This window comes from Argopecten irradians, chromosome 2, assembly GCF_041381155.1.
Source record: "Argopecten irradians isolate NY chromosome 2, Ai_NY, whole genome shotgun sequence".
Lineage (NCBI taxonomy): Eukaryota > Metazoa > Mollusca > Bivalvia > Pectinida > Pectinidae > Argopecten > Argopecten irradians.
Window position 1 is genome coordinate 48,757,835 of NC_091135.1, and position 14,026 is coordinate 48,771,860.

General features: G+C 36.0%; 1 protein-coding gene across 2 annotated transcripts in view; it reads right to left on the reverse strand.

Moving 5' to 3' along the window:
* Positions 1–709: 709 nt before the first annotated feature.
* The window catches only part of LOC138315773 (otolin-1-like), a 29,517-nt gene continuing 16,200 nt past the window's right edge, over positions 710–14,026 (reverse strand). Inside the window, exons 2-10 of one of the 2 annotated variants that reach the window (XM_069257028.1) lie at positions 13,604–13,836; positions 11,596–11,711; positions 10,795–10,887; positions 9,930–10,010; positions 9,245–9,325; positions 8,877–9,020; positions 6,061–6,123; positions 5,578–5,646; positions 710–1,211 (exon numbers count right to left, since the gene is read on the reverse strand). In XM_069257028.1, coding sequence (XP_069113129.1) covers positions 811–1,211; positions 5,578–5,646; positions 6,061–6,123; positions 8,877–9,020; positions 9,245–9,325; positions 9,930–10,010; positions 10,795–10,887; positions 11,596–11,659 — 996 coding nt within the window. In that variant the 5' untranslated portion in view covers positions 11,660–11,711; positions 13,604–13,836 and the 3' untranslated portion in view covers positions 710–810. Of the gene's footprint in view, positions 1,212–5,577; positions 5,647–6,060; positions 6,124–8,876; positions 9,021–9,244; positions 9,326–9,929; positions 10,011–10,794; positions 10,888–11,595; positions 11,712–12,629; positions 12,848–13,603; positions 13,837–14,026 lie in introns of those variants that run through there. The other variant, XM_069257027.1, reaches the window with a different exon arrangement.

Below are 14,026 nucleotides of genomic sequence, written 5' to 3' on the forward strand. Positions count from 1 at the left end.
CCATGTTTCGAAAAACTGCCAGAGGGGTACATGGGAACCTATTTCTCCTCCCCCACTAAAGTATAGCAATCAGAAAACAGAGGGGCGGATCTCTTGCTGTATTATCGCTTTTAAATATACTTCTTATGCTTAAGTGTAATAAAGAAGCAAAGTTGACGTCAAATGTCATTTGAGAAGGAAGTTATATTTCATGTCAATGAGGCGAACTCTGGACGGAGGACTGTATTGAATTCTTAAATAGCCTGAGTGGGTTACAACTTTTGCTTAGCGGCATCGAGAGAGGATATTTATATTTTATGTAAACAAAGACAACAGAGTGAAGTTGCCCCCAAAACTCAACTTTGCTACATGTTTGCTTTTGAGATACAAGTCGCTCCTTCTTTGACCTTGAGGAGATAATTTGTTGTGACTCAAAAAAGGAGAGGTAAACTACAGGTATATTGTGTTTAAATGACAAAATATTCATTGATTGAGGATGGCAATCATGATTTTATAAATACGACTGGTCCGACTTTCATTTGCTGCTCTATCTGAATTATCTAGACGTAAATTCAGGTTCACATTTTTCATCTCAAAATAGGATACATATGGGTGTCATTCGTGACCGTCACACCCTATTGCATCCAATTACACCCCTCGCTCCGACTCTTGTGGCGGGGTCATTTTTAATGTGTTTGATAAAAAATGAAAATAACAAAATAAATATTGCTACTGGGAAAGTTTCATTCATTTATTTGCTTTCTATTGATATAAATATTCAATATCAACTTACTTACGATCATTCACATACAGGTTATTTATTACAATACCCTAATTCAACAAAATTCCAGAGAATGATGAACCAACTCCAAGGTAACGATGCATGCCTGGAGGACAATTAATACGAATTGAAACAATGTCTCCCACATTTAAGTACGTCACTATAGCGTTACTTCCAGTATTACTATGTGTAGGCGGACTATCGGCGAAGGTGAACCCAAGGATACTTCCGTTTACATTTAAAGTTGTGGTCACTCCATCAGATGGATTGGCGTGTGTGGACCAGTAGAAAAAGTACAATCCAGCGGTACGGCATCGGAAATACCCATTCACAGAGTCGTAAGAGTCTTCAATGTTTGTAATTGTATGTCCAAATACAATCGTTTGGCCTGGTCTGCTGACACTGATTGCATTTGCTAATCTTGCTGAAAATGCGACTTTCTGTTGTGGTCCTGAAGCAAAACGAAAATGTATTTAACTCGGCAACGGTTATTCACAGTATACATGCATTTGTATTAATTTTGCGGTCAATGATGAGCTAAGGGTTAAAGTAACATCGCCGAGCACACAAGCGCAGCATCTGAGGTTAAGAACAAATTATATAAAACAGTTTAATCCTGAGAATTATCATTCAGATCGATTTTATCACTTTTAAAGTTTCCATAAGGTAGAAGCATAAAGCTATTGAAGACCAACACGAGGTTTCCATTCGTAATAATGATACTAACCATAGCGAAATATGAATCTATTACATATTTACTTAAGTATTGATTTCGTCGTTGGTGTTTTGTTTTTGTTTTTTTATTATTATTTCTTTGGGGTATGAAAGAAATTTTTTTTTGAAGACTTTGTGAACACGCGAAGCGGATTCTCACAAAAAAATCCAAACAAATTTTATTTCATACCACGAATATATAAATGCGTATAATTGAAAGTCCATACTATATGATAAAATAAAATATGTTTTAAACGTATGATTCCATGGATTTTCAGAGGGATTAGTTGCTCGTGTGGTGGCGAATTCGAAAGTAAATTATTTTCATTTGAAAGAAAAGCGCTTGTATCATTGGTCTCTCCGAAAGCTTGTGAATATATTTGCTCTAGATGAACAGACGTATTGGGTGAAAAGATACATCATACACACCGTTTATTATTTAAAATAAAAAGTTACTTTCTTATCGAGAAGCAAATGTCCGGTGAATGATGAAGTATGTACAAGGCGACGATTTTCACCATTTTTGTGCCGGTGAAACCGGAAGGGAATTTGGTGTTTGTCCCCGTCTGCCTGAATTTAGTTTCCAGATGATGAGAGAACGAATTGATGAATTGTGGGCAAACTTCATATAGGGATTGGATTGCGCTTTTATGTTAATCATGCTTGTATGGAGCAATTCCTCTAAGAATATATTCTATGGGGCGCGTTATTGAATATATTCTTAGAGGAATTGCTCCATACAAGCATGGTTAACATAAAAGCGCAATCCAATCCCTATATTTACACTCAAACGACTTTTTTATTTATATTTTATGCAATAAAATCGTCATTCGAATGTGACGTAATTATTCAATAAAAGTCGGTGAAAAGTGGGAGGAGCTTACTCAATTGAACAGCGAATGATGACTCTTCACGTAAGGTAGAAATTATTCATCCGCGACGACAAAAAAGTTCAATATTTTATTGTAAAATAAACATGACAAACAAAGTAAATTTCAGAGAAAATTTTATTTTATCAGATCGGAATTTTATATATATATTCAATTTTGCTGAAAGTTTATATATAGCGTAATAACATAAAGAATTTGTACTCGGCCACATGTGTGAACTCGGTGACCGTTTTGTGCAGCGAGGCGAAGCTGACGCACGCCTTTACACACTGGAGTATGCCGAAGTTGTCAATACACCCGTGTTCAAGTAGCTCAACGTCGTCTGAGGGTCTCACGCCCGTCCACCCCAAAGACTCGATCGTAGGACGAACACAAACACAGGGGTAATGTTTACATTTGACAGCACTGCACGTCGCCCCGGTCGGGATATTTTCCCGTTTCTTTATAAAATTGTTTATTTAACAAATGTTGGTATCATATATTAATATAAAACATATATGTATTGTTTACATTTTTCCAAAATTCTATGAAAAACCACAATATACATGTTATGTTGCGTCAAAATCTAAACAAAGCCATGTGTTTCTTTTTAAAAAAGTAGCCCCTTTAAGTTGCATAGAACATTTTCATACGCAAGTTCAAAGTTCAATGTTACCATGCAGTTATCGGTTAGTATTTGCGTATAGTGAACAAGCCTAGCAAGTGTAAATATATAATGATAGCATATGAAAAATAAAGCTTTGGGTTGAATTTGAGATCAAAAGGTCAATAACATATGTCCCTACTACTAAATTCAGGTTGTTTTACTTTTAGTTTCGGACGAGAACTTAAGAAGACATCTACAAAATTTGTTAAAACTTCATAGCATGATAGCATAATTAAGCAATAATAACTTCCCATAGATTCGAAACTGTAATTGACAGCGGGGACGCGTGTTGCTTACAACACTTTCTGTAAGTTTGTTATTCCTAAAGTCTTCCTTGAAATCGTCTCACTTTTGGCCTTCGGTTGAGCGATCACCCTTGTGAGGTAGGCTCTATGCTCTGTCCCCTGGCCGAGACACACCAGTCAATAAAAGGTGTTGTCCCTGCTCCTCAGCTATAAGAGAGTGGGACGACTGGTTCGCCCGTTGTCAATATAATTTGACTGGGTGGGGTGTGTTGCTTAGTGTTTTCGGCGGCATGCATCGGTGATATAGCACTAGAAAAAAGGCAAAAGTTTCATTATACAAGAAGATAGAACTTGAATATATCGCAGTTTCCCAAAACACGCACCACGCTTTTCATACAGGTAACACATTGCATACATCAAACATTAGTGAACAAAGCAGTTGACATTTAAATGAACAGGTGGCGCATCGTCTATACCAAGCCACAGCGTTGATCCAGGCGTTGACAAAGCGTTAGCGTAAATAGGTGTCAGGATGTCCAAATGCGTTGTGTTTAAAAATGAAAATTAAAAACAAAACACGACAATAAAACACTCTCTGCCACAAAATTATGTGGTGCATACAGATATGACCGACTTGTTCATATTCATCTGGTAAGACAGGACATTAGGCAAACAAACCACCCATTTCATCCCATTGTGCTAGAAATCACATTTTAATTTGCAGCCTTTAAACTATGGCTAACTTGACATTTCAGGAATACGTTATTTAATATAATTTGTTGAGATATAACATGTATTGTTTATTCTGATTCCAGGATGAAGTTACCACAGCTTGAAAATGGATGTGTTCTCAGGATTACTTAAGAGTTAGAGATTTGTGATATAATCCAAAGGTAGTCGTAGCATGTACAAATGTACCTCCCTAGCTGCAAGGAGAACAGATTGTCACTCACAATAAATAACCGTAGGCTTTGTTATGGAGATAAGGGATATAAAATCAAGCTGCAACTTATTTTTCACGTTTCTAGAAGACAAATAACACAAACTATCTATACAGGATAACGGTGTTTATTTTCGATATTGTGCACAGACAAAAAGCTTTCAGTATAGAAGATCTTTATGGAAGCAAATATCCGGAAAATGAAGAACCATGCTCAATATATACATCTGGTCCCTGAGAAAACTGGACTTGAATACTGACTTTATCATTCACAGTTAAATGAATTATGATAGTGTTCGAACTGCTGCCTAAGTGTTTGGCAGTGCTATCAACATCCGTTATAGCGTTAGTTACTATTATCCCGTTAACAGACAGGCCAGCTATCAACCTGTGGTCATTATTGACGAGTAATGACCAGGTGAACACATAGACACCTGAAACACTACAAAGGAAAATTCCTTGCGACGTATCATAGGAGTTTCCAATATCCAGCTTTCGGTCCTCAAATACAACCACCGATCCTATTTGTAGATTATTAATTGGAGGAACCACAAAGGCTGAAAACGCTATCGTCTGTGTCTGTATTCCTAAATAACAATAGCAAATTATGTCAAAGTAACGATTCCGTCGTCCATCCATCTACTTTAAGTCATTAAAAGTTCACTCATACTCAGCCAAAACACGGCTAAGGCCAACATCACTTACATATACTCCGCATTTAGATGGGGCTGTATGTAAATCACCTTGGGTGTTGATTGTACGTTCAGCAATATAATTGTATTATGGTTCGTTATGTTGAAATTAATTAAACTAACTGTATATGTGGATTTACGCGCAGTGGAAGAATTTACGCGAACTGAAAATTTACCCAACGTGGAAATTTACGCTAGTTACACGAAAGTGAAATCGCGCGTATATTTGTTGTATATATACCATGATGTATATATACTATGTTGTATACATGTTTACTCGAGAAAATCGCGTAGCACTCGCGAAAATAGTCATGTTTACAGTATAGGGAACCAATAAAACGTTCTTCATTGAGGACCGCATGGATTAAATCAGTAACAAAGAGATAAAGGGACCAAGCAGAGCTGGATTGGAACAGGTTTCATCACAAGGAGAAAATGTAAGTAGGCCTATTGATCATTATAGTCGCCCGAGATCGATTCATGCTGGTTCCCCAAAAAGCCCCCTTTTCGACCAGTGTTAACAAAGAACGCTAACCCTAAACCAAGCCAATATGATGCCATGCGAAATTGGTTAAAGGTAATTAAAAGCGAGAATTTTCCTGGTATGTTTTGTTTTTTGTTTATATTCATATGTATACTCAAATGAAAAAAAGAATACACATACAAACACATGTCAAGTATTTATCTTACCTTGTCCAGGTTCACCTTTTTGACCTGGGTATCCCATAAACCCTCGCTCTCCTCGAATCCCTGGTTCACCTGTATCCACAACAAAATGTACATTTTGGGCTCTCATTGTGGGTTAACACCATTTACATTTCTTGATGACATATCAAAGGAAAACCAATGGCAGTTGCTAACAATATGCATAGAGTTCTCAAATTACCATGTGAAGTATATATGACAGGTTGTAGCTATAACGATGACAGTGATCAAAGTTTAGGTCATACACATCTACGATAAGTAATTTTCTTGAGTAACTATCGGACCGTGCTAACAAACCAAATAAGAGGGACTGAACACTATTTCACCCATACCACATAGAAGCAAAATTGTATTTTATACTGTAAGTTTATAGTGATGTCCCTTTCCACGGTCTTCATCAGCCTGAAGAAATGTACAAACTTTAAAATGCAACATGGACGAACATAATGTATCGAATCCTCAACATACCTTTATTCCCTGGTGAACCAGGATAGCCGCTGGATCCTGAACTCCCCTTATCGCCTTTGGGTCCTGTTTTGCATAAGTAAAAAGGACATAAATATTAAAGTCATCATTGAGCTATTGTAATACAGTAACTGGAACAGGAACGTGGAAAGAACTTCAAAAGCATTCATGTCGTTGATCAAAGTTAGTATGTTTACGTTTGCAGTTAAAGTCATAATGCAGACTGAAAAGCTTTTTTACCGTACATGTATTCATCAACTTGCATATCTATAAATCTTCGGTAACTAATTCTACATTGTAGTTTGGGATGCAGAGGCGTCTCTTTTGAAAACCTTTAATGTTTAAAACCCCGATTAAACTAGTGAATTTTTGTATGCCTATATATCACTCCTTAGGTATACTTGAACATAACTTAAACTTAGTTGGTATAAACTGTCAGGTACACCTAACGTGACGCTACCAAAATTGGTACACTTTTTGAAGAAAATATGAATAAAATTTCCTAACGTATGTTTGAATCCAGATTTTCTTTTAACATTCCACAAATAGATGCCTCTAATTTTAATTTCATGATTTGTTTACTAGTTAACAGTGCATATATTTATTTTTAGTGTTGTCGCACGACGTCGCTTCCCGGATTTTTTTTTTTCACAATTTCAATTTTCATGTTTAAATAAAAACAATAAGCAACAGGAAATAATATGACGTATAAAAAATTGTCAAAGTTACTGTTAACCACCTTAATTTTTGTTCAGGATAGTTATTGTCAGTTTAGAATGTAAACTGAAAATTCTGCTTCATATGGATTAAAAGTGTACCAATTTGGGTAGCGTACCAATATGGGTAGCGTAACGTCAATGAGTGATATATAGGCACACAAAAACCACTAGTTTAAACGTGGTCTTAAACCTCAAGTTAATTTTCAATTTCAACCAATTCTATTGCAAATAAGATGCAAAAGGATTTGGCATCTGACAAAGCCTAGCATAGCTATCTCCAAAGAAATCCGATAAGGTACAATTATCAACAAAATATTTTACCAATTAATATATCACCGTAGAAAAAATCTTTAAAAAATTATATATTGCAATAAATATGTATTCTTTTCTTCATCACAATGCTCACAGCCATGTGATATGAGGTTTTGTGTTAAAATGCGAGTGAGGAATATTAGGGTTATGTACTTTGGTTGATCTTGATTCCTTAAAGATGCTCCACCGCCGACAGAGCATAAAGGATGCTCATAATTTGAACAATAATTGATATTTAATCATGTAAATATATGTCTAATTAACTAAAAAATAATATGAAATAATTTGTTTTGCTTTTGGTGAATGCGCAATCAGTACTTCAATCCATATAGAACATAGTGCCACGGATTTTTTTCGGGTTGCAATTAATTATTTTTGATATTATTATCTCAAAATACAATGAGAAGCTCAAACTTTTTAATGGTGGTAATAGTGTTAAGTAAGTAACTTTTGTAACTGGAGAAAAATGCTAGTTTGTATGCTCTTGTATTTTATTGAGAAAAAATACTATTTACTAGCGGTGGAGCATCTTTAAATAGTGGGCATATACAAAGATAGTGTTCAACACGTTGGAGATTCTCTCAATTGGTCGCGAAATAGGTCAGAGTTTACATTGCTAGAGGAATTTCTGAGCTTGCACAAAGTAATATTCATAATTCCAGAACCTTTGTTTATAAAGGCATTTGTTATATCAGGTTCCACTTTACTAATAATATTAAAAAGGAGTGTTTTAAATTGTGCAACAGTATTAACATTCGATAATTCAAAGTCCGAAGCTAAAGAATTAAATTCTCTAAAGGTACTTGGGGAGAAAAACTAGTATGGTAAGTTGCAGTTCTGCACATAAAAATGGTTGTACAATTTCTTTCAAATGCTGTGGAGAAAAGCCACGGAGTATCTTAAACATAAGAATAAGTTTGTGTTTTTGACGCCGATCAGAGAGATTCATAAGCTAGTTCTTTATAAAGTATATCATGGGAGGTACCTCTGCGCAATCCCGTTATAATCCTTGCGCCTTTTAAGTGAACAGACTCTAGCACAAGTTTACACTGTTCATGTGCCAGAAATGGTTCGATAGTTGAAATATCATTCACATCACCATTCCCTTTATATATGCCATTGATGTTAGCAGCTTTCCATGACAACGGAATACAACCAGTTTCCATAGTTTTATTCCAAAAATGGGTAAAAGGAAAAGAAATAGAGGGTGTCAATAGTTTTATAAATTTTGGGACAATCCAATCAAGTCCCGCAGGTTTCTTTTCATTTAGATTAGAAAGCTGATCTTTAATATCCTGTTGAGTAAATCCAACATTGTGAAAATGAAAAAAGGTCTTAAAAGGAAACTAGGGAGGAGGGGGAAGGATTAAGATCATCAGAAGAAGTGGACATTGAAGAGAAAATGGATAATGGAGAAAAGACTCATTATGTTTTACACGCTACACACCTCAGGCTGTCTTTACATGACCCCGTCTCTTAATAGGGCGTTAATCAAACAAACAAACAAATCAACATATTCTCTATTTATAAATTGGTTTATATTGATTGCTATGTCATAGTTTGTCCTGAGAAAACTACGTACTTTTTGATTGCTGTGTCATAGTTTGTCCTGAGAAAACTACGTACTTTTTCTCACAATGACGTCATAATCGATACCTTTCGATTATGGTCGATAGCTTTTTCTCACAATGACGTCATAATGGATACCTTTCCGTCTCTTTGTATATAACAGGCATACCTGTAATATACAAAGACGGAATTTAAAATTTTGTGTAATGTCCTTCCTACCTAGTGATCCATTATGCCCTGGTCTTCCAACAGCTCCCGTAGGTCCCGCGATTCCAGGCATCCCTGTATCCCCCTTAGGCCCCGGCACACCACGGACTCCAGTGTCTCCCTTTGCCCCTAAATCGCCCTTCATACCCTTATTACCTGAAATATTTGTATATGTGTTTCTAAATAGTAATTAAACAAAAACACATAACATGCTGCACTAATTAAGATGATGGTTATATTTATGAGTGCATTATAGTTCATATAGTGTCATGGTGACCTCTATCGATGCAAAAACTATTAAACCAACTCCGATATTAATGTCATAGCAGAGCTGTGAAATAAGTCATCGTACTCAATGAACAACATGGAAATAGCATTACCATGGTACCCGGGAAATCCCATGACCCCTTTAGGACCAGCAGGTCCGGCTGGACCAGGCTCGCCTTTCACGCCATCACGCCCTGTGCGGTGTGATAACATGATATCAAGCAGAATTCATATCATCAATTATGATATACAAAGTATGCGTTAGAAAAAAAACATATGATGTTTACAGGTATTATCTTCGATCAACTGTTGGGTTACATTAGCACTATGTTATCGACATTCCAACTGTGCTACCCAAACGTCTAAGGTTTGAAAATACTTCTCTGAACTGATATTCCGCAATTATTATGTCATGTTTATTTTCAGTTGTTGTTATCAAAGACAACATTATCACGCAAAATGAAATCACATTTAAACTTATTTGTTTCAATTTTGTTCAGACAAATAATTGAACCCTTAATAAATAAAATACCCTCTTGATATAGATACTATTGTGTGAGTGTTTGTTACACTTGTATATGAAATATGGGATTTTGTCATATAAATATTTCTCGCCTATTCTTTCAATAATTATCGCGATATAGCCAAATTTATAATGGCTAGTGGAACAAATAGTAGATAGTAGAAATAAAATAGCACTGTTCACCAGTCTATAATAATACGTGTATTTGAAGACCATTCTACAATGCAGTAAGCTGAGATACCTGTTTTAAAGTGTATGTATTAACCAATATTCACCATCTAGTCCGTCGTCGCCATTGAATCCGTCGCTGCCCGGGGTTCCTCTGTCACCCTTTTCACCTCTGTCTCCCTTTAAACCTACAAGATAACAGTGTAAAGATGTGTTTCGGATATGTAATAACTTGATCGTCTTCCTATATAACATAAGTAGACAAAAACCCATCTGAATACAAGACCATATGTACTGCAATTTAAAGTGATGAGGTCAATGTCTAGATACTTGTTGATGTTGATCCGACATCAATCAATGAGCGACATTTTATTAATATCTCATTTAATTCCAATCACACCACCATTCGATAACAGGTCGTTGTCATAATGTATGAAATTGGTTTTCAAGGTCTTATGCTGATTTCAAAAATATCAATTGATACAGTTTATCCTTTTGTATAAAAAGTCCAACTCATATTCAGATGCGGAGTCGATTGGTTGGTTAACTATGACGTCTGCCTACTAACTAAGGACTGCTTCCCCTGTATACAATGCATTGACTGTGTGAATGTCTGTGTTATGGGTGGCCGCGGTATATCCGTATCTCCTTGTTTAAGTGGAATCCTTGCTATTCCACCTGGTATCATCATACTCACAACTGGTAAAATACAGCTGTCCCACTCCCTGTATACTACCACTTATAGACTATGGTCTCGACCAGGGTCAAAAGTGAGGAAGTATCAAGTGAGAAGATAGGAAGACGAAAGTCAGTTAGAAAAAAAATAATATCTCAAATTTAGTCGCCTCTTACGCAATGCAATAGGCAGCAGTTACAATGTTTAATCCCTACCCGCGAGAAAACCGATGTGAAAAATATTCAATTATAACAATGTCATACTAAAGAAATAAGTTATGTGAACCTCTATCTTACCATCTAACCCATCGTCCCCGTTGAATCCCGGGGTTCCAGCATCTCCTTTGGGTCCGCGGTCTCCTTTGTCCCCTTTCGATCCAACAGCACCAGCTTATGTAATGTAATATTAGGAATTAAATAAACTGTCTGTAATATGCAAAGACGGAATAGGCTTCTATCTAGAAGTTTTGGTTTCCCATGGTCTGCAAAGGGACCTCTTTCAAGAGCTTTAGGCATTTCAATTTATAACTCTTTTGAATAGCAATTTCTTTAATTATAATATTCATGTTTGCCTTGCATCAAGTAATACATATTATCTCTATTACTACGACATCTGATAAACATGATTGCATTATTATATATAGATATACTGGATAAATAGAACATGTCGTCCATTTTCAAGTCAGAGTGAATAATCCCAAGAAAATGTAAAAACATTATGTTTTCAAACACGATGCTTTCCGAGTTTAAGAGAATCTTGCAGTGAAGGTGTTCAATTACCTGTATGCATTTAATAACACCAATTATAGATTAACTTGTAATTGTAACAACCACCATTGATGCTTTATAAACTTTCTTTACCCAGAGTGAGATAAGATTTTACATCGGTATCATTGAGGATACCACTGTCTAGGGTAACTGAAATATATATATTTGATATCCTTTAGAGCTAGAATAATTGTTTCACTTCCCTATGTAATTATCTAAGCATCTTTCTTGGTGCCCTCTTCAGTGGATTCTCTGAGGAAAGCAAATTGTTTTTGCTTGTTCCCCTAAATTATACAATGGGATATATAGATAAATAAGGTTTTGTCTTACATTGCGCGTTTCTCCTGTGTGACGTCACAGGTCCGATGGGATGTGGGTCCGAATATCCTGGCATTTCCTCCAGGCCATTTTTCTCATCAGTACTAGGTACCGTGGTATGATCAAGTCTGCTTAGAGATACGGAAATATCGGAAATACTGGCGCAACACAACACTGGTAATATGCATTTATGTTTCACATTAATTTCATTATCTTCGTAAAAAACGCGTAAAAACAATGACAGCAAATATGTTTGACTGTGTGATGAAGCACAACTAAATATGAAGTATAATTTTATGTATTTGACAACAAGTCATTTCAAACGTCAGATTCTTCTTAATATTGATTGTAAAACAGAGACTATCGACAGCGTTCTATATACAATGCCTGAAAGAATTACGTAACAAAACAAGGTACTGTAAGTGTAACAATTAGAATGGTTGTAAATCCGACTTCAGTGTTTTCGCACTCAGCAATCACTTGATAAATCAACGGAATAGTATATTAAAACATATTTATTTTGTCAAGTATTCCTAGAAATAATCATAAGTATTGATGTCATGATCTTTTAATTTCGTCGGGGTTTGAAAAAATATATTTGCAAACTTCTGTAGCAATCGATTCACAATTTGCAAACAAAAATGGTTCGTAGCCAGTCTAGCCACTATGGAATCAAAAAATAGTGCCATCAATTCTTAGACAAGTTTAACAACCTCTCATCATTGCAACGTCGACGTCATTATCATAGTTCATATAACTTTAGTGTGAGGATGCTTTGTCTATAGACGGTAACTATTGAGCCTGAATCGCCAGAGATATCAAAATCTGTGTTTGTAAAACTTCATATGAGTGCGTACATGTCATAGATGTCACGATTCCAGAACGTGGATATAAAAAGTCTGTATTCGGACGAATATCTTGAAACATGGTAGACATGTAGTCTACCAGCGACATCAATATATAGCATGCATGTTAGTAAAGCCATCAAAGCATTCTGTTTTAGACATCCGTAAAAGAAGTTATTAAAATAAGGGAATACTGACTACCTGAATCGTTGGAATTCTTCAGTTAAAATCTGGTACTTGTATTCCAGTTCTGAGTTTTTCTGACGAAGAGTCCCGAACTCAGTCGTCATAGACTGGACAATATATTCTAGAGATGTCATCCTTTTCAGCAGACTTTGATGACCATTGTCCACTTGACCGTGGACTACAAAAATTACGGAATATAACCACAACACTAGGGTTGACTTCATGTTAACAAAAGTGTGACGACTCCGGTCAACACCTCTACGATTAGATAGATAACGCTATTCTAAAGAGCGTTTATAGAATGGTCCGCTTAACTCTAGTTTGACTTCTGTCAATAAATATGCAATGTCATTGAAGTTCCAGTGAAAATGACCTCCCGTTAAATCTTAATTGATAAGCAGATATTTAATATGGATATATGTTCTGGTTACAATATGTCGTATAGGTGACTGGACGATATAGTTTAGCTGCAAGAGTGTTTTGATTTGTATTGAAAATCAAAAGTGTTTGACTTATCATCATGGGCCATGTAAACCTGACAACTGACCTCATTTCACCTACGATGTAATTTGAACATATGTAGATCATTTTAATCCATAGTGCTGGCCAAATGGGTTGCATATTTGGCTTAAGGATTTAATAAAAATATTGAACTGCGAATAGTGGGCTAATTTTGTTGGTGTAATTGATGATGTTGTTGCAGTGAGTCAGTGATAGAGTCACTTGAAAAACTGTCGTTCGGAAAAAGAAAATCGGGAAGAATAAAAGAAATAATATCCTTAAGTCACCCTTTGCACACTATAAACAACTCTACAGCCGTATATACTGTTCCTTGCTGTAAAGTAGGTTCTATATGTCGTTTGTTTGACTTAAGGCTTAGTGTATAGCCATTCTCCTAGAAATGTAGTCGCAAAAAAACGTAAGTACTAAAACATGCAAATCTGGTTGGAATACTAGTATAATTTATGTCAAACCATATTTAGACTTACCTGTTTTCTGTAGTAAATATAAGGCCGGAGACAGTACAAGAAGAGCAAGACAGAAGATTGAGGTAAAGGTGCCTTTGCGGAGGGCATATTCTCTCAGTTCGGTTTAGCTCCTAAGCGATCCTTATGATGGGTCGTGAAACCGACGCCTTTGAAGTTTTGTCACCGTCGTCTGGTCTCGTCTTCATGACTGTAAACAACTGACTCTCATGGTGGGACAGTTTATACCAACAGATCTGTAAGGAGACGACACAAAGCAGTTTGATTAAAATACAGATTCTTGTTATCACTGCATTGGATAAGAGGATCTGACAACATCCCATAAAGGGTCATGTCCAGGTGACCTTTGGAAAGGCCAATTAAATTGCTGCTGCCAGAATCTTGAATGCGACTTTATGGGGACGAAATTATTTTAATAGAGATGGT